The sequence below is a fragment of the Pyrus communis genome, chromosome 6 (genome assembly GCF_963583255.1).
Source record: "Pyrus communis chromosome 6, drPyrComm1.1, whole genome shotgun sequence".
NCBI lineage: Eukaryota > Viridiplantae > Streptophyta > Magnoliopsida > Rosales > Rosaceae > Pyrus > Pyrus communis.
Window position 1 is genome coordinate 4,480,430 of NC_084808.1, and position 24,724 is coordinate 4,505,153.

Below are 24,724 nucleotides of genomic sequence, written 5' to 3' on the forward strand. Positions count from 1 at the left end.
GTACCAATGCAATATTGGTAGCCATTGTTACAATAGAGTCCCCTACATAGGCCAGACTCTCTAGTTTAGTGGTTGCTTGGTGGCCATAGAGGTTTGCCATCAATGTGAGTGGCAACACTTGACAATAGCCACCAATAAAAATGGTGGCTTATAGCCAAATTTCTAGTAGTGATATTAATATCTCATCCTAAAATGGAGGAGTTATCCATCATGTCCCTTTACTTTTATTTGTGATATTAATCCTAAAATGGAGGAGTTATCCATCATGTCCCTTTACTTTTATTTGTTTCTTTTTGTTTATAATGTTAAATATAGCAATAATCGTACTAATCAAAATGGAAGCTTAAATATTCTATGTAATATTTGTTAAAATTCATGCATCAAGAAATTAAGGTGAATAAAAGAGAAAAATAACTAAAAATGAAATTCGGCCAGTTGAAATTTTTTGAGATGCTTTTCCATCGATATCTGTGATCGCCCCGAATTATGTAAATTGCCATTTTAACGGGATTGTAAAAGGACCATTTTGCCCCCTTAACCCCCTACCCTATCCGGATTCCCTTTCCCTATTTAGATTTTTGTCATTATTTTATAACTCTCCTCCTCTCACTGCCTGCCACGTGGCAATTCCCCATCCCTTTTCTCTCATTCTCTCTTCCCTCCCTGGAGTTCTCTCTCAGCTCGCTCACTCACTTTGTCTCTCTCTCTCTCTCTCTCTCACACACACAAACTCTCTCTCCCTCACCCCGATGTACACACACGTCCACACACACCCAAATCGAGACACGGCGACGACGACGGTACCACCATCACCCCCGTCATCGACTCCCTCTTGTTGGAAGTATGCCCACAAAGCCATTCATATGAAGTAATATGTTTAATGAAGGGCAAAGCTTATTGTTAATCACTATTTATTGTATTATGCGTTTAAGCAATAAGGGAATCCAAGGAATGTAGATAATAAAAAAGAAAAGTGATCTAAGTAAGTTAGATTAACGAGATCTTTCTCGAGAGAAGTGATCTAAGTAAGTTAGATTAATGAGATCTTTCTCTTATGTTCATTCCTAAAACGTTCCTAGCCATAGGATTGCCAATCAGGCATTGACAATCTGCTAAGGTTAGTATGTGTTATGTTAACTCAAGCGTGAGTATGACTTGTCTCAAGTCGTTTAGTGTTGGACACTAAGACAAACACATAGGTGCTCGAAAGGGTAATCGAGTACACTGAACAACGATCAAAAGAGAGTTCGAACATACATATCATGAAAGAACTCATAAGTTGCAATATGCAAAGTAGTCCTTTGACCTAAGGCATCATAGATGTCTAATGGTTAGGTCCTTGATCTTTGATCATGTCAAAGGCATTCTATCAAGAGTGTCCATGACATTGTTGGGGTCAAGCTATCTAGTCATGTAGGCATATGAATGCACAACAAGGGATCTCTAACCTTCCATGGTGGAGGGAGAATACTCTGAGATATGATTCGGGAGTCTTTGGCCAAAGCATGTGAATATGACTTAGCAAGTTTGTTCCAAATCATATTCAATAGAATCATATGGAGAAGTATCACATTGGATAGTAGACATGAAACAAACTATCACTCAAACAATGTTATTAAGAGTATTGTATTAGGGAATGATCGTATTGCATTGTAATTGTAACTGGATAGGTTCTCCAACCAGTTCTACTTAGCTTGGGTAGCCATGACATACTGCTAGGTGTTACTCATGGTTTGTGGAAGCCTTGAAGATTAGCAAACACTAATCTTCATCAAAGGGAGAATTGAAATGTAGTTTCAATTCACAATCGATCGTTAAGAGTAACAATCACCCACTGCCTCGCTAATTGGAACCTAATGGATCGTACACCGAGTAAGGATGAAAGTGAAGAAATATAAATAAGATGGATAAGCAATTAAATGGTTTAATTGAGAATGGTCAAGATTAATTAATTAGTTAATTAATTACATGAAAGGTTCGTATTGGGCTTTCAATTTAGTTTCGGGTCTCGGGGGCCTAAAAATGTTTTTGGTCCACAAGGCCCATTATGTTTAAGTTGTATGACAACTAAAACAAAATGGGCAATTAGCCAATAGCAAAGTCAAGGCCGGCCATAAGGGTGAGCGGAAGCAAACTTGGATTAATTGCCAGTTTGCCCCTCACATGTGAGGTGGTATAAAGCCATCTTTATAGCTTTTTCTCACAAGGGTTTTCTTGGGTCAAAGAAGAGAAACTTTTTCTCTCCTTTTTCTCTATAGAGGCCGGCCACTTAGAGGATTTTTCACTAGCATCAAAATCTCTCTAAGTCATCCATCTTCTCTTCACACTACATCTTTGGTGTGGAGACTTAGAGGTACCAAACCATTGGTACTTTTTGGAGTTCCTTTCCTCACATCCTCAAGGAGCAAAGGAGATTCAAAAGGAAGAAAAATCACAAAGAAGATTCAAGGAGCTAGGAGGTGACTTGAAGGCCCTCCACTTGGGAGATTCCCTTGTGTAAACAAGGATGAGCTTCAAGGGTAATGAATCTCAAAACCTTTCTTCTCTTTAATGTTGTTAAATAGTCTATTGGTTCACCATTCACTAGGCTTTGAAAATCATGGGGTTTAGAATTTTTTTTGAATGCATGCCTACATTAAAGTGTAAATAGTTTGCTTATGTGTTCAAATGTTCTCACTTGTTCTTAGCTAGGACAAAAATTTTCCTTCACCTCTCCCTCTTTCTCCATGAAGCCCAGAAACCCAGCAAGCTTTCCCAGTGAATCTCATGGCCTTCGAGGCATTTTTCAGCCAACTCCGGCCACCACTCATCATGGAATTGGTATGAATCTCTTCCTTTCTTTCTAAGCTTTATTTATAGCTAGATCACAGCCTAGGGTTGGGAATCGATGTTGAACGGAGCTCAGGAAGCTCCGGCCTTCCCTTTCATCAAAACTAGGTCGAAACAACCCAAACCTAGAGCCCAAGTCTTTAGGCCCAAACCCTTGGGCCCGGCTTTCAAGTCCAAACCATTTAAAGCCTAACCCTTTAAACCTTCGGACCCCAAACCTAAAGTGAAATAGGCTTTGGGCCGTCCAACTCGAGCCTTAGGCCCGATAAATCAAAGTCAAACCCCTTTCAAAGCCCAAGCAAAACCCAAGTAACCTCAGGCCTTTGGACTGTCCAAGCTTGGGCCTTCGACCCAAGGAACCCAAGCCTAGAAACCCTTTAGGCCCAAGCCCAAACCCGGTCCAACCCAGAACCCAGGTCGCGCATAGGCGCGCCGGAGATCGAGCCGGTGCCAGTGCGTGGAGCACACGCGCCACTGTCCATGGTGGCATCGACGACTTTTCTGGCCAACTTTCCAGTGACCCACGGTGGCGCATGAAAGCGCGTGCGGTAGCACGTGGGGGTACCCAAGGTCCCCCTTTATATTTTTAAACGTCCTGAATTGGTTTATGACGTCCTTTTTCCAAAATTCAATTGTTATGATAAAGTTTTATTAATTGGTTTATGTGCTTAGGTGCGATTATTAGCAGCGATTCCGTGCTTCCTATTTCACATGGCTCATCGACGACAAAGTATCTGTGAGTGGACCCCTTCTAAAATGCATGTTTTAATACTAGAAATGCATACATGAAAATCATGATTTAATGGTTACGTTTTATGAGTAAATTAGATTTAAACTTTATGATTAACATGCTTAACTAAGAATATTTTGGAAAACCATACTTTATCGAATTTATGTTCTTGATAGTATATATAATGGATGACTATATACTATTTATGAACATGTTTTTACACTCTTTGTAGTATATATGATGGATGACTATATACTATGAAGATATTTTGAAATATATGTACTTATGTTGGAAAGATTATATTTAATGTTTTTGTGTGTAGTGGTCACTGTTTTGTCCACGGGCGATGATACTTATATTGGGTTCGGCCAGGCGTAGGTTGGTGGCTTCAGCAGTGAGATACTAATACATGATACCACTATTTAGCACACTATACGATATATGTTTTAGGGTAAAGTACAAAAAACTACCTCAACTATTGGTGTCACGACACTCTCATACCTTATCTTTTAAAATTGACAATGTCATACATCATCTTTAGAATTTGGTCCAATGTTATACCTTATGTTACTTAGCCATTTACTGTTTAGTTAAATGCTGACGTGGTTTGATTCGGGGCCTACTTTCTATTGAAAAATCATTAAAATATTATTAAAAACTAAAAAAATTTATTTAATATTTTTAAAATATTAAAATAATAAAACAAAAGTTAAAAAAAAAACCTGATTTCATCCCTCCCCCCTCCTCTCTCTTCTCCCCATCTTCATCTTCTTCCCCCACCTGCAAACCCCAAAAAAATAAAAATAAAAAAATTCTAATTTGTCTTCCCCCACACCCACTCTCAGTTTCCCCCCTCCCCACCCCCTCTTCTCCCTCCTGCAACCCAGGAAAAAAAAAAAAAAAAACCCAGATCCCGTCAGCGGGAAGATGGGTGCGTAGAGAAGGTGGAGGATGGGTGCGGAAGAAGATGTGAAGAATGTGACACACCCCAACCTAGAAAGTCCACTTGGACCCTGAATCGAGGTGTGCTGGCCGACACCTGGAAGGTGACGAAGCCATAAAATGTGATAGAGTGTAGAAAAATGTGAATAATTTGAACCTAAAAATTATTAATACCAGAGTGCGTTGCGAGCGGGAGCGAACCCATTTCACGCACGATGTCAGAGTATAAGTAAGGTACATGAGTGTGGGTAAGAATCATACCCTCAGAAATATCCATCAATACTAAGATTCGCCACAGATTCTTGTCGATACAAACTCAGAAGCTAAAACCTGGAGGGCACCAAACAAAGAATGTGAGTTAGCAATAAAACCAAGCTTCCCAAAGTTATTACCTCTCTAAAAGTAATGCCCCTAAATGTAAAACCTGTATCGTTTTCCATAAGACAATACAACATATATACATAATCCAAACCATACTCAGAAATGGCTAGAACCACGGTTTGCCATCAACTCCACCATGCAATAATAAGTAGGCCAAATGAACTTAATCAACACAAAATGATATATCAGTCGGAGTCATCTAATATGACATGTACAACTTATCCATATCTCATCAATCATGGCTAGCATATAAGTCGGAGTCACCTATAGTGACATGTACGACTTATCCATATCTCATCAATCATGGCTAGCATATAAGTCGGAGTCACCTATAGTGACATGTACGACTTATCCATATCTCATCAATCATGGCTAGCCAATAGCTCAATAAGTATACCTGCACATGAGTCGAAACCACCTAAAGTGGTCTGTACGACAAGAATGGGTGTAAATAAATACGCTCAAGTGCTACAATCACGTGAAGACTGTGTGAATAATTGTGGGTCACCTACAAGTCGGAACCACCTAAAGTGGTCTGTACGACAGGACTGTGCGCCTACCTTGGATCCAAGGTAAGCGTAAGGTGCGGGAGGTGAACATCACGTGAAGGACTGTGCCCTGGCCATGGGCGGGAGCACTAACACCGAGGTGCAGGTTTATGAGTTATATTATATCTCAACACAACATACTCACTAACATCACTAACATCAACATGTACTCACCTAAGGCTTACCTGGGCGTTCACAGCGTCATATAGCACTTCAAAGCATTCACAATAGTCAGGTCCAGGTAATATCCATATGAATATGCCATGATGCAATCTAAACCCAAACATTTCATGATATTCCCAAAATATATATAATACGGCGTAACATGTACAATCAATAACACCCTACTCCCAAACTATTTACTTTTGAGAGTAATCATTAGTGATAAGCCCAATTAGACCCTAGTTACATTAACTATCATACTTACCTTTCCTTACTTCAATTTCTTGATTCTTCACGCATTGATTTATGATCAACATTTAATCACCAAATCATAAAGCTAAATCTCACAATGCCCACCAATGTCCCTCACATTGCTCAATTCACTGAACAAGGCTATTGTCTCAATTATTTAATCTCATTTATTATATGGCTGCATCTAACGTCTTATTAGACTGCCTACGTACCCTAAATAGGGATCAAGCCATTCGTAGTTCGAAATGATTAATTGTAGGTAACAAGCATAGATCACTATAGAAGTGCATGTGGAACTATCAATTATATGCCTATGAAAGAAAAAGGCCCACTCACCTGGAGTCCACGCTATGATTATCTTGCACGCACATCGAGACATCACGATCTATCGTCGCCTGTGACCAATTATCAAATCACGTCTCAAAGTTTTCACCGATAGAATACATAATTTACATTAAACATATCCTCAAGGACCTTCAAGAATAATTTGAGACCCATTGACCAAAAGTCAACCGTTGATCAAAGATCGACGGTAGGATCTACAACCCTGTATAGCTCGATTTGGAAGATCCGCATATCAGATTTCCAATTTGAAACTCCTAACGATCCACAATATGTTTCTAGAATAACATATTAAAATTTCATTACGATCCAATGGTTGGATCTCCGCCATTTACCCAAAACCAAGTGGATGTGAACATTTATTTTACTAACTTACAAATTCAATTCGGGAAGATCCGTACATCGGATTCCCGATCCATAAATTCCTATGATCTTTAAATATTACATATTATAATGTATCCAAGTTTGGTGACGATCCAACGGTCGGATCGTCGATTCACATTTTCATCAAGCAACGTATCGTAACGAATTTAGGTTCCAACGATCAACCTATGTCATTCAAATAACAACACTGAATTCAAGACATTCGGCATAGCCTAAAAATAGCATTGGCGGCCCACTGGCCACGCGCCGCCGCGGGTGTTGGTCGGCCGCCCCGACTTGCCGGAAAATCCAACTATTTCCAAAAATTCTCAAACTTCACAGAAATGAATATCTCAGTGAGTGGACCAACTTTCATACCTGCCACGAAGTCCAAAAGTGGACGGAAGATGGTCAATTTTTTCCACAAAGCCGGCGGGTGCCTAAAACTTCCCGACGTCGATTCGTCGTCTACGGTGGTCCAACGGGGTCAAGGTTGGTTGGGTTTTGCTCCTGGGATGATGAGCTACAAAGCCCAAGTGGTGGCATCGGCCATCGCTTTGCCGATTTGCCGGAAAATCAAAAAGTGTGGCCGGAGCACTATTGATTTTCGTCAACTTTCGTGGCCTCAAACCGCCACATCCCATAGTTAATCAAGGTGGTTCTTGGGTGGCTTTTGTAGAGGGGAATGAGAGCTTTAAGATGGTGGTGGTGGCATCGAAAAACTCCACCGGAGTTGGCCGGAATTAGCCTTGAAAGATGCATAGTCGGAGAGGTGTACGGACGAAACCCACGGGAGCTTTTCCCCCCTTTTTTTTTTTTTTTTTTTTTTTTCTCATTTCTGATTTTTGGCTTCACCCCACAAAGTGGGGATTTAATTTAATTAACACTAAACCTTGAATAACCAATTTCAAACGTCCGTAACTATACTGTTATGATCCGGACTCGCAAACGGCTTTCGCCTATACGTTCGTACCAACGAGTGCTACTAGGATATGCTAAAAGAATAAGTCCCACATCTCTCAAGTCGATGGTCAACGGAAGTCAAAGTCCTTACCTCTAGGGCAATTTCGTAAATTCACGCATTTAAAATAAAATAAAAACATAAAATTTAGAACAAGTTGTCACAGAAGAATGGATGAGAGTGGTGGATTTGGGGTTTGATGGGTTTTCAAAAAAAAAAAATTTTTTTTTTCTTCCTCCTTTTTTTATTCTTCTTCTTCTTCTTCTTCCTCCTTCTCCTTCTCCTTCTCTTCTTCTTATTTCGCAGGTTGGTTGATGGTTTTCAATTTTTTTTTTTTCTTCCCCCTTCTCCTTTTTTTCCTCTCCTTCTTCTTCCTCCTTCTCCTTCTCCTTCTTCTGCAAGGGGGGTTGATGGGTTTTCAAAATTTTTTTTTTTCCTTCCTCCTTCTCCTTTTCTTCCTCGTCTTCTTCTTCTTCCTCCTTCTCATTCTCCTTCTCCTTCCTCTTCTTCCTCTTCCTCCTTCTTCTTCTTCTTCTGCAACGGGGGACTGATGGGTTTTCAAAATTTTATTATTATGTTTTTTTTTTTTTTTTTTCATTTTATTTTATTTTATTTTATACTTTTTATTATTATTTCAATATTTAAAAATATTAATTTTTTTTTTAGTTTTTAATAATATTTTAATGATTTTTTAATAGAAAATGGGCCCCAAATCAAGCCACGTCAGCATTTAACTGAAAAGTAAACGGCCAAGTAACGGAATGTATAACATTGGACCGAATTCTAAAGATGAGGTATGACATTGTCAATTTTTAAAGATGAGGTATGAAGGTGTTGTGATACCAATAGTTGAGGTAGTTTTTTGTACTTTACCCTATGTTTTATGAAGGTTTTTATGGCATGCTAGGGACCCTTCGGAAAACCTATTACTTATTATGCTATATGAGTTTTTATAAACCTTGCGCCCCTCAGAACATAGGAACAAGGCATACGATCCGAGCTATAGGCATTCCCCTACCAGTGACATCGTGCCATCCTCTCTGCTTTGACATCACTTGTAATAACACCTTCCGTTTATATTCTTAATTAGATGTATGCTTTGAATGTCACATCCCGGCCCGGGGCGGATCACTTCCCGGGCCCGCTCCACCACCGTAGCACGATATTGTCCGCTTTGGGCCCAGACCACGCCCTCACGGTTTTGTTTTTGGGAACTCACACGAGAACTTCCCGATGGGTCACCCATCCTGGGAATGCTCTCGCGCACTACTCGCTTAACTTCGGAGTTCCCATGGAACCCGAAGCTAGTGAGCTCCCAAAAGGCCTCGTGCTAGGTAGGGATGGGAATATACATATAAGGTTCACTCCCCTGGGCGTTGTGGGATGTCACATTGAACATGTCATGCATTATCACTAACAATATCATTGTTGGCAGTTGAATATTATTATATTATTTTATAAGGTTTATGTTGGAACATTACATTGCATGGTTCACATGAAATTTACATGCATGTTTCACATGTTGCATTCATTATATAGCTTGCGTCACCCTCGAGTGTCGGCCAGCATGTGGTCATCCCGATGTCCCCCAGACATCGTGATCGGGGCTTGACAATATCCATTTAAAAAATCAAATGATAACTGCTCATAGCAGTTTCAAAATGACTCCACGCTCATCCTCCCCATTCCGAACGGTTTTGCCATTTTAGTTTGGATTATCTATTTTTTATATTTGTTTTATTTTTAATTCGTTTTTGTTGCCTTTATCATTTATCGCTCTCTGCTCTCCATAAATGCTAACTTTTACAGGATAATTATCATGATTTTTTTTTATTTTAATTACCATGCTTTGTTTCTAGTGCGGTTTTTGATAAGTTAAGTTCTTTTTTACATTTTTTTTCCTCCTTTTTTTGGAATTTTTGGATATTGGTTGTAAAGAAAACATAGGGATATTCTAGGCATTTTGGAATGCTTCACCGTTTTGGGCTCTAGCTTTATATATATAGATGATAAACCCTTTTTCTGTTTAATAAATAGAATTGATTAAACGATTTTTAGTTTAACCGATTTATTTGTAAAGTTAACCTTTATATAATGATTAAGAAAGCAAACAGTTTTGATTATTTGGTGGATGCAAGTACTTTTTCAAAAAAAAATAAATGGAACTAGCCGATAAGCACACACTCTGTGCGTGTGAACAATTTCATTTGTATTTTTTTATTTTTTTATTAAGGAGTGATTAATTTTTAAAATTTTAAAAAGAGTATGAAAAAATGATGGTGAGACAATTTCTCTTACTAAGTGCATATTTTATCTTCATATTACATAATTACTGTTTTTTTTTTGTCCTCCTTATGTAAATATTGTGTATCAAAAGTGAGGGTAAAATAAGAAAAATAGGGATATGATTGTCATTTTGTCAAAAGGTACAGAATTACTATTTTGCCCTGTTCATATCAATATTATGTATTGAAAAGTAAAGGCAAAATTGAAAAAAATAGGGAAAAAAATTGACAAGGGCTCTTCTCTTAATAGAAAAGAAAAGATTATGCTCTCCCATCCTATGGTATCGTCATTTGCTGCTTTTCCATTCACAAGTAAGGGTTTGTACGGCCCTTTGCTATAAACGAGGTCATAAATTTGATGATATAATCTCTTTTTTTTTTTTTTTTTTAGCTTGAACTAGGAATCGAAATGTGGCAATTTCATATAGGGAGATAATTTTAATTTTATTAGTTTCTCACAAATTCGTTTTTTCTTTAAGACAGTCGGATTGTACGGATAAAAAAAAAAAATAGATATGATTAAACGGTGATGTGTATAAGAATAAAAAGGATGTTTCAACTTTTCTCATTTGTTCCGGCATTAGCGAAGCCAACTGATAGAATTTTTACCATCTATAAAAGTAGGGATAAAAACACATGAAATACTTGCAAGAATACAAAGATGTTGTAGTATAGATGCTCATGCAAGGTCGTTCTCCTCAAACACTATTTGGATAATTTATGTAGAAACAATTCCTAATGAAATACTTAAAATTAAAAGTTGAGAAAAGAGATTTTAGACTTGAGTAATATTAAAAACGAATTTTAATTAAAAAAACCTAGGATAAAAGAAAAGAGTTTTAAATACCAATTTATAAAAGCACTACGATTCCACCATCACCTAGCAATCCTATATATTTTTACCAATTACTTATGATCCACACATGCCACTTTGAAGGTTAGGTTTTCCTAATTTATATTTTACTTGGAACCTCCAACATAGAACGTACATCTAACATGCAACCCATCCGGACATTCGAATCAAATTTGAACATGAGAGATTCATTATGCTTTATGAAAACCCTTTGAAAAACCATACAACCCTTAAGACGTGGTGTTCATCTTAAGTGAAATTACAATTATTAACCACATGAAGCCATCATCAATTTTAGGGAACCTTCCAACCAAAATTGCATCAAATTATTTTTCTAAAGATCCTAATGGTGATCAGGCATTAAGACAATTAGATAGTTTTAATCACGGTGATCAATTGACACACCCTGACCAAGATCAAGGCATGATGCCCGTCACGTGGAAGTGACGTAACCATGTGCACAGTGCGGAAGCTAAAAGATAAAAATAAAGTACGAATAAATAAAAACCACCTATACACAAAGTAAGAACATACATGTGCAAGCGTAAGTGTGAAAACAAGGTTCATAGCACAAAGACCTAATGCAGTCCGGGAGAAATAACACTACAAAACACACCCAAATGTGGTCCTACACTGGTGATAATCTGTCAGATATGCCGACAAAATCCTCTGGGGAGCCACCAAAAGTGCTAGCCAACTAGAACCTGGAGGGGCGCAAAACAGAAAGCGTGAGTGGGCAAAAACAAAGCTTTTCAAAAACCACTTCATAAACAAAGTTCTAACCCCTCGCCATAAAACCTGTATACTTCCCAGAAAATAGAATATACATATATATATAAGTCATGGTCAGAAATATGCCATGTCAAATGCCTCTAAACAGAATGCAAGTACTCAGGTAATGCCAAACAATGTCATGTAATCTGTCAGCCGGAGTCACCTAACGTGACCTGTACGGCTAAATCTAGAGCTCAAATCTCCATCCCACTAACTATACCTGCACACGAGTCGGAGCCACCTAAAGTGGTCTGTACGACAGGACTGGGTGTATAGTAAGTATGCTCAAGTGCTACGATCACGTGAAGGCTGGGCGAATAATCGTGGGTCACCTACGAGTCGGAACCACCTAAAGTGGTCTGTACGACAGGACTGTGCACCTAACTTGGATCCAAGATGAGCGTGTGGTGCGGGAGGTGAACATCACGTGAAGGACTGTGCCCAACTCTGGGCGGGAACACTAACACCGGGGGTGCAGGTTATGAGCTCTCTATGCATCTCATATCACTACTGAACAATAAATATAAACCATAACTTACCTGGTACTTACCTGTGCATCCGCAGCACCAAACACGCATATAGATATGCAACTACTAATGTATAATCAACGGCAAACAATATGCATGGCATATAAACGTTTCAATTCACTTTCCGGGAAAAACATAAGTATATAGGTATATACGGAAAACCAAAAGCCCACTCACTAATATGTAGAAGGGTCGTAACCCCCCTGCCTCGAGTGACCGCGCTCGTCCTCAGGATAAGTCTCACCTATATGCGAAACAACTATAAAAACGTTAATTTTAAAGCACATAACCAACCTTACGAAATAACTTCTCATACAATGCTCAAATGGGGTGTATGAATACACCAACGTGATCTACTCAACCTCAGGAACATCCCCATATTTTTAGAAAAATTTTCCGACGCCGCACGCTCCCCCATACGCCGGCCAAGGCACGGCCACACCACCGCCAACCCGTAGGCACGTGCCTGGCACACTGATGGCGTTAGTTAACGCCGTCAGGAATATACCGTTAAATCTAACTGATGCCGTTAACGTTGTTAGGAATATTCTGTCCAAACTGACGGAATATTCCGTCATTTTCTCCAGCATCGGTGATGAAGAGTTTAATAATTAATGCATGTAGGTGGTTGAAATGATGAAGAATGAGTGGTGGATGTGTGAATGATTTAATGTGCATGTGGGTGAATGTGAAGGGAATGCATGTGAGGATGCTGGAAATGCAATGGAACTCACGGCACAAAGGTTCTTTGGTGATGAATGTGGTTGATTTAATGGAGGAACAAGTGCATGTGTTGAATTAGTGGTGCATGTGATTAAAGATGGAGAAGGTGGTGTAATGATGAAGTGGAATGGCTGAAAATGCAAGGGGGAGTGAAGGCCACGGCAAAGGTGTTTTGGTGCATGTGTTGGCTGTTTTGTTTGTTGGTTAAAGCTTGTGTTTGCATGTGAATGTTGTTTGTGTTTTAAAGAATGAATGGTGGTGTAATAATGAAGTGTGATGAGTGATAAGTGTATGATATGTTGAGTGATAAGATAAGTGGTTATTGATATGTGGTTATTGATATGTAGATGAATGAATGATATGATAAGTAATAAATATATGATATGTGGTGAGTGATAAGTGAATGGTTTGATAAGTGATAAATGAACTAGTTTAAAGGGCTAGGGTTTAAGTACATAGAATGGGCCTAAAATAGGTTGGTTTGTATGGCATAATGTGTTGTGTCTTCAAGTGCATACAAGGCCTTCAAATTCGTCCATCCTCTTGGCTCCATGGATAAGCTATCCAATCCATGCCCAAAATTGCTCCAAATGGCCTCAAAATGCACTTTCTTGCTCCCTAGGCCCTTAGAACCTGAAAACACACAAAAGAAGCATAAAGGACTAAAATAACGAAAGAAACATAACGTAAATGCACGAGAACAAGCCATTTAAGTCGCATGAATATGCTCCTATCAATCGGGAAATTTTTAAAACCTTGTAACTTCTTCGTTTTTCAACCAAATTTCACAAAATTGGTACCAAAATGAAGCTTACAACAAGAGGAACAAATCCATACCACTTTAAAGCACTAAAACCCACGGAATCTCGACTGGAAAACACCACCAACTCCGGCCAAACTTGTAACTCATGATCCCGACGTCCAAAACCTTCAAACGAACCACCCCGAGCCTCCTAAGGACCTCACCAAGCTTCATACAAGCTTGAAATTCCCAAAAACACAAGAATTAACGTGTGCATAAACAGTGACCAAATCGGGGAATCCCAAGTTCGACGTGAAAACGAAGGTATCCTTACCTGAAATGGGTATGGTTGAACTCCTAAGGACATCACGAGCACGAATATGTAATTTGTTTCCTTGATCTGTGAAGGTTTCAATGGTTTTTGGGTGTGTCCGTACATATGGGGATAGGAATGGGAGAGAGAGAGGGAAAGGGACAGTGATACGGGATAGGGAAAAGGGTGAGGAAGTGTGGGAGTGTGTGTGTAGTCCAAAATCAGCCAAACAAAACCCAAAAACAACCACACAACAAAACAACATACTAGAGGCAAAACCGTCATTTCGCCCCTACGGTATGAAAAGTCGGGGGCGGGCTGTCACAACCTACCCACCTTAAAAAATTTCATCCCGAAATTCAAAACAACCACACAAAGCAAACCCCTAGCGATCAAAAAACAACCGAGGATACAATTCTCTCATCCGATCTTCAGTTTCCCAAGTAGCTTCCTCCACGGAATGATTCCTCCACAAAACTTTCATCAAATTCACTGTCTTGTTCCTTAGAACCTTTTTTTTCCAATCTAGAATCATCACTGGTACCTCATCATAAGTCAAATCCGGATTGATTTCCAAGGGTTGAGGTGGTATCACATGAGACGGATTTGCAACATAATGTCAAAGCATGGACACGTGAAAAACGTTATGTACTTTAGCCAACTCAGGAGGCAACTCTAGCCTATAAGCTACCTCACCAACTCGCTCAGTGATCATGTACGGTCCGATATACCTGGGACTCAGCTTACCTTTCTTTCCAAACCGTACGATGCCTCTCCACAGTGAAAGCTTCAGAAATACCCAATCGCCAACCTCATACACTCTGTCAGTATCATGTCGATCTGTTAAACTCTTTTGCCGATCCTGGACCGCCTTCAGGTTAGACTTAATTACCTGAACATTTTGAGTAGTTTCCTCAACAATCTCCGGGTCCACCAAGACTCTTTCTCTGATCTCTGACTAACACAAGGGTGTGCGACAGGATCTACCATACAACGCCTTAAATGGTGCCATGCTGATACTCGAATGAAAGTTGTTGTTGTAGGCAAATTCCATTAAATCCAACTGCTTGTGCCAAGCATCACCAAACTGTAACACCGAAGATCGTAACATATCCTCCAAAGTCTGAATGGTTCTCTCTGACTGTCCGTCCGTCTAAGGATGATACGCCGTACTATAAAGTAGTCTCGTACCCAACGCTTCTTGAAACGCCACCCAAAATTTAGATGTAAATCTTGGATCACGATCCGAGACAATACTCACAGGGACACCATGGTACTTCACTATTTTTGAAATGAACAACTCAGCTAATCAGCCCAAAGAATACTTCTCCTTCACTGGAATGAAATGTGCTGACTTAGTAAGCCGATCAACAATCACCCAAATGTCGTCAAAACCATTATGTGTACGCAGAAGCTTGTACACAAAATCCATAGTAATGTTTTCCCATTTCCACTCTGGATTGGGAAGTGGCTGCAATAACCCAAACGGCTTCTTCCTTTCCGCCTTAACTTGCTTACAAACAGCACACCTACTCACATACTCAACTATCTCCCTCTTCATACCTGGCCAATAATAAAATGGTCGAATGGTATGATACATTTTAGTAGCTTCTGAATGCATAGCATAAGACGAGATATGTGCTTCATCGAGAATTGCTTTCTTTAAATCCAAATTATTAGGCATAAACATCCTACCCTCCTGCATCAGCATGCCATCCGAATCACGAACTCTGAGGTATTTCCTCCTCCCTTGATCTTGAGCTTGGATTATTTCTTGAGTTTCCCTATCAGCTACCTGAGCTTCAAGCACCCGATCAACTAAAATTGGCCTAACTTGAAAATTAGCAAGTAAAGCCACATCTCGATCTTCTGCCTCTAACCTCACTCCCGTGGATCTTAAATCTGCCAGAAGAGGAATGCGAGTAGCGTACAATGCATTGATACGACCCTGAGACTTCCTGTTAAGTGCATCAGCCACTACATTTGCACGACCAGGGTGATAATCAATCGTGCAGTCATAATCACTAAGCAGCTCCATCCACCTCCGCTGATGAAGATTAAGATCCCTCTGCGTAAAAAGATACTGAAGACTCTTATGATCTGTAAAGATCTTACATTTCTCTCCATAAAGGTAATGTCTCCACAACTTCAACGCAAAAATAATGGCTGCTAACTCCAAATCATGTGTAAGGTAATTCAACTCATGAGGTTTCAATTGTCGTGAAGCATAAGCAATTACCCTACCATGCTGCATCAACACACATCCCAAACCATTCAAAGAAGCATCACTATAGACCTTGAAATCACCGCTATCGTCCAGGAGCACCAAAACAGGTGCATGAGTGAGACAATACTTCATCTGCTGGAAACTCTACTCACACTTATCATCCCACTTAAATTTAACATCTTTCCTTGTTAACTTCATCAATGGTAAAGCAATCATAGAAAAATCCTTAACAAACCGTCGATAATACCCTGCTAAACCAAGGAAACTCCTCACCTCAGTGACGGTTCGCGGTTGCTCCCACTTCTCCACAGCTGCCACCTTTTGAGGATCCACCAAAATACCCTGAGCTGAAATGATGTGCCCCAAAAATGCAACTTGGTCTAACCAAAACTGGCACTTGTTAAACTTAGCATATAATTGGTGTTCCCTCAACCTTTTCAACACCAAAGTAAGATGTCGAACATGCTCCGCTTTAGATTTAGAGTACACCAGAATATCATCGATGAAAACAATAACAAACCTATCCAAATATGGCTAAAATACTCGGTTCATCAAATCCATAAAAGCAGCTGGTGCATTCGTCAATCCAAATGGCATAACCAAAAACTCGTAATGACCATAACGAATCCTGAAAGCCGTCTTACGAACATCATCCCTACTAATCTTTAGCTGATAATATCCAGACCTCAAGTCAATCTTGGAGAATACATAAGCACCTCGAAGCTGATCAAATAAATCATCAATATGCGGCAACGGATAACGGTTTTTAATCGTTACCCGATTCAATTGCCTGTAATCAATACATAGCCTCAAAGTTCCATCTTTCTTTCTCACAAACAACACTGGAGCTCCCCAAGGTGAAGTACTAGGCTGAATAAAACCCTTATCCACTAATTCCTGCAACTAAACTTTCAATTCCCTTAACTCAGCAGAAGCCATACGATAGGGAGTCAAGGAAATAGGATTAGTACCTGGAAGCAACTCAATGGTGAACTCCATGTCTCGGTCTGGCGGTAAACCAGGTAAATCCTCAGGGAAAACATCAAGAAAATGTCTGACTACCCTTACATTCTCCACCCTACTAGGAGCAGCATCATCCAACACCATATGAGCTAAGTACCCCTGGCAACCTTTAGATAACAACCTTTTCGCTTGCATAGCAGAAATAACGCCATGTCTCACCCCACTCTGCTCGCCCACAAAAGTAACCACAGGTAATTTAGGACGATGGAACGTAACTATTTTCCCGTAACAATCAATATTGGCACGATTGAAATGCAACCAATTCGTGCCCAAAATCACATCAAAGTCAACAATATCCAACGGGATAAGATCAGCTGGCATAACAACAACCTCCACCATCACTGGACATCCTGGGTACACACAATCTATAATACATCTCTCCCCTCTGGGCATAACAAACTCTAAATCATACCCTAGAGATGTAGGGCGAGGTTGCGTCACTTGAGCAAATGTATGAGAAATCAAAGAATGTGTAGCACCACAATCAATTAATACTCTAGCAAAATCACCAAGGATATTTAACGTACCAATGATCAAGTCTGGATTATTTTGAGCATCCTGCAGAAAGATGTTGTGAATACGCCCCTGGGTCTGCTGCCATCCACCACGACCCCTACTCGTCTGGCCACCACGACTCTGTGTACCACACCCCTGACTAGGCTGACCAGACTGCCTCGAAGACCCCGCATTACTCGTAGCAATCTCCCCCTGCAGAGACTGTCATCCCTGAAACCACTGAGACCCGCCTGCTGGAACTGGAGGATACGGCCTATAGCCACCAGAATACAGAGGATAACCACTCTGAGAATATGGATCCTTGGGATATGGATACTGTCCCGAGGCATAAGGAACAGCATCACCCTAATAGTAATAGGCACCACCTCGACCTGTCTGCTCGTAACTACCAGGACCAGGAACCTGCTGAATCGGTGCAGGTGGTGGCAAGAAAGTCTGCTCGGGTCTCTGCTGACTCTGGGGACAATTTGCAGCCCGATGTCCCAACTGCCCACAAGTAAAGCAACCACCGCTGCCTCGCTTGCACTCACCAAAATGTCGGTTATTACACCTGCGGCAAACTGGGGCCCTACCTCTACCAGCATCACCCTGCCTCTGGCCTCTAGCACCACCAGCAAACCTACCACCACCTTAACAAATACACTCCAGAGAGGAAGAAGTTCTTACGTGGTAAGCAAAAGGAAATTTTACGTAAGTATGCCACAAGGAGTATATTTCAAGATGATGAATCATCTCAACCCTATATCCCAAGTCCACCACCAAGTCAAGATGGTAGATATCATTATTAAGTTTATGTAGTTTATGAATTATCGATTGTATGAAGTTTATGTGATTTATGAATTGTTGTTTGTATTAAGTTTATTTACTTTATTAATTGTCGTGTGTATTAAATTTATGTCTTATTAATTATTGTTTCTATTAATCTAGTTGTCTTCAATAATTATTGTACTTATTATTGCACACTTTGATGTATAATAGATGCCTTCAATGATTCAAACAACATTCAATAATTTTGACAATGTACTAGACAAAAGACTTTGCACAAGAAGACACTACAATTTATTACTAGAAAATACCAACATAGTGCACTTAAAATTATTACATAAAATAACAACATAGCACACTTAAGTTGAACACAACAACACATTAATACACCAACATCATCAACGTTCACCTTCTCGGCGCCATACATGTTCAACCAAATCCTTCCTTACGGAGTGTGTCATAACCTTGAGGAGTTTGAATTCTATTTAGACGTCTCATATACTCACTCAATGTGACCTTATCCAGTCGGGTCTCATATGTGGTTGCAGCAAGATATTCAACGTTTCTTGCCATGGCTATCGCATGTGTTGGTTGGTCATTATCCACATCTTCGTCTGAATCTTTTTCAATTTCGATGTACTCATCTTCCACAATTATGTTGTGCAAAATTATGCATGTCATCATGATTGAATAGAGGTCTTCGGTATGCCAAAGTCGTGCAGGTCCTCTAACAATTGCCCATCGAGCTTGTAGGATCCTGAATGCTCTCTCCACATCCTTTATGTAAGACTCTTGCCTCTGCGAAAATAATTTCTTCTTTGCACTATTAGGATGAGAAAAACTTTTGACAAAGGTAGACTAACTAGTAAGATGCCACAGCCTCAAGCACAATGGTTGGCTTGTTATGATGGTCCTTGAATTGGCCAGCCCAAGCAGTAAGACAATTCTTCCAATCCCAATGCATACAATCGAGACTTTCTATCATGCTAGGGAAGCCTCTTCTGTCTGCCTTGCGTAAAAGCCTTTTCAAGTTTTCACGATTTGGCTTGTGGAGGTATGTGGTTCCATATATGGCTTCAATTGCCTTACAGAAGCACTTCAGGTTCTCAATAGCAGTAGCCTCCGCAAGTCGGCAATACTCGTCAGTTGAGTCTAGAGAGCACCCATTAGCTAGCATCCGAAATGCAGATGTGAGCTTCTGATGAGGACTTTGTCGGCCTACGACATCTATCTTCCTTGCAAAGTAGTGGTCATGATTGACAACTGCGTTCAAGATGCTTTCAAAAAGCTCTCTCCTCATCTGAAACCGCCTTCAAAAATCATGAGCAGGAAATCTCGGACGTTCGATGAAATAATCTTTCATCATTCAGTCATGACACTTTTCTCTATTGCGTTGCACAAATGAACACCCCGTGACAAAACCACAATAGCTAGATTCTGCATGGTGCTCATATTGCATAAGCGAGTTTGCAAATTCAGCCTTTGCGTTGATCATTTTTGCATCCTCAATGTCAAGGCTTGCTTAGTATTATGCCATCTACATTGTCCTGCTACGCCTTCTTCTATCACCCATTGATGAGATATTGAGGATTTTTAGGAAACAAAAACACTTTAAAAGTTGGAAGATTGGTGAATATAGAGGATGATTGAAGATTGAAAGATTGTGTAATCAACTGATATTCAACCTGTGTTTATATAGAGGATGGTTGAAGGTTTCAGTTTCATGTGTTTTGTATGTATTTTGTATGTGTTTCGTGTGTGTCATGTGTTTCACATGTGTTCTGTGTGCGTTTCATCTCTATCATGTGTTTTGTATGTCCTTCACATGTGTATGTGCTTTACATGTGTTTTGTGTATCTTATGTATTTTGTGTTTATACATCTCTATTATGATTATCATATTCTTCCATAGTGTTTCATGAGTTTTATGTATCAATTTAGTAATTTTTCAATATTTATTGGAATTTAAATATTTTTAGATTAAAATGTTCATAAAATTAATTTACAATAGTCTACATAATTTTTTTTTAAAGTAAATTTAAGAAAAAAATTAGCCTAAGTTCATTCTTTAATAATTTGGGGCTAAAATTTTAGGCTAAAAGGGTTGGAGCAGAAAAGTTGTTTCTGGGCTAAAAGCTAAATTTTTCGGGCTAAAAAATTTGGCTTTTAACCCAAGGGTTGGAGATGGTTTAAGTTGTCTAATTATAAACATACATATTTTTCATGTATAGTACTATACCTGTTTCGTATTTCATTTAGTTGCAAGGAAAGTTTTTGATATTTGTGTCATCTACTCCATAAGCAACTCTTTAGATGGTACCTTGCTATTGGGATAGATGATCTATGTTCACGAAATTCATAAGACCCGTTTGATAATCTACTTAGAAACTCGAAGTTAAAAGTTATATTCTTTTTCAAGTAGAGAATTTTTTTTTGGGCAAATTTCAATCCAAAAACTTGTTTGATAGGAAATTAAAAGTACATTATCAAAGTTAAATAAAAAGTTTTATTTTCAAAGAACAAACTTACTAAGCACCTTAACATAAAAAATATATTTGTGAATAGTAATTGTTTTTCCTCTTTCTTTTCTCAAATGAATGAAGTGTACAAAGATAATTACTGTTTAAAATAAATAGTAAAACAATTTCGTTGTCCTTGCCCTCTCCTCTCTTAGAAGAAAACTGAAAACGTAGAGAAGAAGAGAAGTAGAGTGGGTCTGAATTGTGCAACTCCAACCCTGCCCCCTTTCTTTCCCTTTCTTTCTTCAACTCTCTCTCTCTCTCTCGCCACTTGCTACAAATTTACAATCACCCTCCAACTCACCCTTCCCTGCCTTCCTTTCCAATTTTCACAATTTTCACAGTTTTCCATTCTCCATCTCTGTCTCCTCTCTCCTCTCTCTCTCTATCTCACTCCTTCAATGAGTTGAACAAACAAATTAACCAGAGAAGAAAAAGAATAGCAGGAAATGGGCAAGTACATGAGGAAATCCAAGGCCACAGGGAAAGTCGCAGTCATGGAAGTCTCACACTCACAGGCCTCTCTTGGGGTTCGCACCCGAGCCAAAACCCTAGCTCTCCAGAGGTCCTCCGCTCCACCTGTCACCTCCGGCTCCTATCTCCAGCTCCGTAGCCGCCGACTCGAGAAGCCTCCGATTCTTATGACCAAGCGGCTCGAACCCAGGAGGCCGAAACCCAAGACTGGTCCTAATTCTAGGTCAAGTTCGAGGCTTGGGGTCGAGTGTCGGTGCCAAAAGCCGGAGGAGGCTGAAGAAACGGCGGCGAAAGAGGAAGATGATCGACGACAGAATGAGCAGAGTAACACCAACAACGACGAAAATGGTGATTTGGGCATCGAAGAAGCTTCGTTTGGAGAGAATGTGCTCGAGTTTGAAGGTAGAGAGAGGTGGGTTTTCTTTATTTATGTTCAAAATTTGTGTGAAAACTCATTGTTCTGGGTTTTTTTGGGTTTATATTTTTTTTTTCAAGAATAAAAAGAGTTAGACATCTGTTTGGTTTCTGAGAAATTGAAGTAAAATTGAATGGAGATTTTGGGGCTTGAGTGTTTTGGTTAGGGAAAAGTGGAGAATTTTGTTCAATTGAAAATTTGTGCAACCAATTGCTGTTCTTTGTTTTGTTTTTGTTTTGAAAATTTAGGGTGTTCTTCAATGCCTATTACTTAGGGTTGAGAAAGAGAAAATAAAGGAAATAGCAGAGAGTGAGAATGTTGTTAGTTGGGGAAATGCTAATTATTGTATTGAAGATTAATTGCAAGTTTTTCTATATTCTATACTTACACCCACAACATTTCTTGCTTACTATTATTTCTGGATTTCCATTTTCTTTTTGTGTTGGGGGAGGGGAGGGGAGGGGAGGGAGCATCAGGTCATTGCTAAGAAAACCAAAACTAATTTTTTAGAAATTTGAGATTTATATTTGAAATACTCTCTTATATTTTCTCTGAAAAGTGCAACTCTAAAATTTTCTTTGAAAGAAAAGCTAGGAAATTTGTCAGCCAATTCAAAGCTTTTTTACATTCTCTCTCTGTTTTTCTTTATGAAACCGTCTTTTTCCACTGAAAATCTTTTGGTTATAAAAGATTTCGACTGCAAAAGGGAAATGAAAGTTGGCATGGAAGGATAAAGTTTATGATTTCTTTTCTTGATTTCCCTATGAGGGTAAACAATATATTTTTTATTGCAGCAGAGTTTTATATGTCACTCCTCCCTAATTCGTTATACACGATTCATTACTCTGCCATTATTCTGCAACAATTAACCGACTATCATCATCTCTCTGTTCTTCAGGTGTTAAAATTCTAATGGCTGATACAATTGACATTGTTTTGATTCTCTACTTGGAACATAGGACCTAATCATTTACTTCCTATAATAGCATCTTTTTCAAAGTGTATTTTTCAGTCAAGTAATAATTTTTCAAAGTGTCTGCTAGTGCATTGAACAGGCATTAGTCTGATACAGATGTATTGTTTGTTTACTAATCTCCCAAAGGGAAACAGCGAAAAAGGGTTGAAGGATATGTGTAAGGATTGATTTATTGATGAGGGAGAGGGGGGCAGAGTCAGAGTCTTCGCTAAATAATTTAGCAATTGAAGCATTTCAAGTGAGAAAGTTCTCGCTGGATATACAAACTGCATAATGCAGTTTAGTGTGTTAAATAATTACTGTTTGTGATTGAGTCAGAAAATTAAAGAAAGGAAATTGTTACTTCACTGTCAAGTGTTTTGTTTGTTAATGATGTTTGCATGAATCTTACCTGTAGTCAACAACATTCGAGATGCAAAACTTTGTGCATTGGGACAGCAAACAAGAGAAAAGATAATAATGTTGCTTGTTATTTTCGTTAATGGTATTATTTGCGTAGTCCTTGCCCATAATTTAACAACATCCGAGTTGCAAAACTTGTATTTGTTTTATAAACAAATTACGGTATCATCATCTGAGCTTAGCGTGGGTTACATTTTCCGGCCTGTTATATCTAAAGGGATTGATCTTTTTTATGACAGAACCACAAGGGAGTCCACGCCGTGTAGCTTGATACGGGATCCAGACACTATCAGAACCCCTGGTTCTACTACCAGGCCCACTAATTCAGCTGAAGCTAATCGGAGAATAAAGAACTCGTCGCAGAGGCACATACCCACAGCACATGATATGAATGAGTTATTTGCTGGTGCTGAAGAAGAGCAGCAAAAAAAATTTATTGAGAAGTATGTCATTCATTACTCTGTTACTACTTTCAAGTTTAGGCTTAAGACTTTTTATCACTTGTCATATATGCTAAATACAAACCTGATTTATATCCTCCCAGATGATATCATATTTTCCATTGTGGGTTTATTTGCAGATACAACTTTGATCCTGTGAATGATAAACCGATCCCCGGACGTTATGAATGGGAGAAGGTGGATCCTTAGAAGACAGTAGCATAAATCGGTCAGGACTTGGTTTCCTGCAGATTCTTGGTTGATCTGGGGCTAACTAGCAGGGTTTGGTTTTTTAGTAGTTGCGGTGATGGTTGCTATTTCTATTTTCCATCACCCTTGTTTTACTTGTAAAGAAGTAGGAGTGGTAAAGACGTGTAGACTAATGATCTGTAACATAACAGGTTCTGTGAGTAGACAACAATACAAATCAAAGAGTCACCTTGTCTAACAGATGATGATTCATGTGAGGGGGGGAGAGAGAGAGAGAGAGGGTTTGAGATGTAGGGTTAGGGTTAGGGTTAGGGTTTAGGATTAGGGTTATGTCTAGGTGAGTCAGTCTATGTGGTACAGAGAGTTGTATGTCTATACTTGTAGTGATGCAAACTTGAGGAAACTGTTGGAATAAAAATGATTCAATTACCTTCCATCTGCTATGCTATTTATCTTGTGCAGCATTCAGTTGTGTCCCTTATGATGGTGCCCTTTCACTGTGTTCTGGAGCTCTGCATTATTTAGCACCAAAATTGTTTCATATTTTTTACTTGTTTAATTTATAATCATTCTTTTTTCTTTTTTTCTTTTTTCATCTGCTTGTGCTAGTGAGAAATGATAAGGTTTTGAGGGTATTGGTAGGGTAGGTTTCTTGCTTTATGTTCATGGTGGTCATATTTATATCGTAGTGGTATTCAGGCTAAATTAAAAGCAATTATGATTATTTTTTATGTAAATATTTTAAAAATGTTTTTGGGTCCTTATATAATCAACACGGGAAGTCGGGTAGAAAAAAGTTTTATGATGATTAGCACAAGCACTTATTCTCTTTAACTGTCTTTTTTTTTTTTTTTTTGTTTTACACAAGCAGTCTGAAAACAATCCCAAGTCATTGCTCTGTTAGCCAAGTGAAGTCAATTATAAAAAATAAAAAAAATTGCGGAAAAAACCGTATTAGATCTCACTTAAACTTGTACATTCACTTGAGATGCAAAAAGTTTTTAAGGGAGTTTAAAGTCTTGGTGTTTAAT

General features: G+C 39.1%; 2 protein-coding genes across 2 annotated transcripts; one reads left to right on the forward strand and one right to left on the reverse strand.

Moving 5' to 3' along the window:
* Window positions 1-19,120: 19,120 nt before the first annotated feature.
* Window positions 19,121-19,558, reverse strand: LOC137735943 (uncharacterized). The gene has a single exon (XM_068475295.1). It carries the CDS (start codon window positions 19,556-19,558, stop codon window positions 19,121-19,123), a length of 438 nt encoding a protein of 145 aa, XP_068331396.1.
* Window positions 19,559-20,939: 1,381 nt separating this feature from the next.
* Window positions 20,940-24,090, forward strand: LOC137738056 (cyclin-dependent kinase inhibitor 4-like). The gene is made up of 3 exons (XM_068477660.1): window positions 20,940-21,662; window positions 23,283-23,486; window positions 23,624-24,090. Exons 1-3 carry the CDS (start codon window positions 21,226-21,228, stop codon window positions 23,691-23,693), a joined length of 711 nt encoding a protein of 236 aa, XP_068333761.1. The 5' UTR covers window positions 20,940-21,225; the 3' UTR covers window positions 23,694-24,090.
* The last annotated feature ends 634 nt before the right edge of the window (window positions 24,091-24,724 follow it).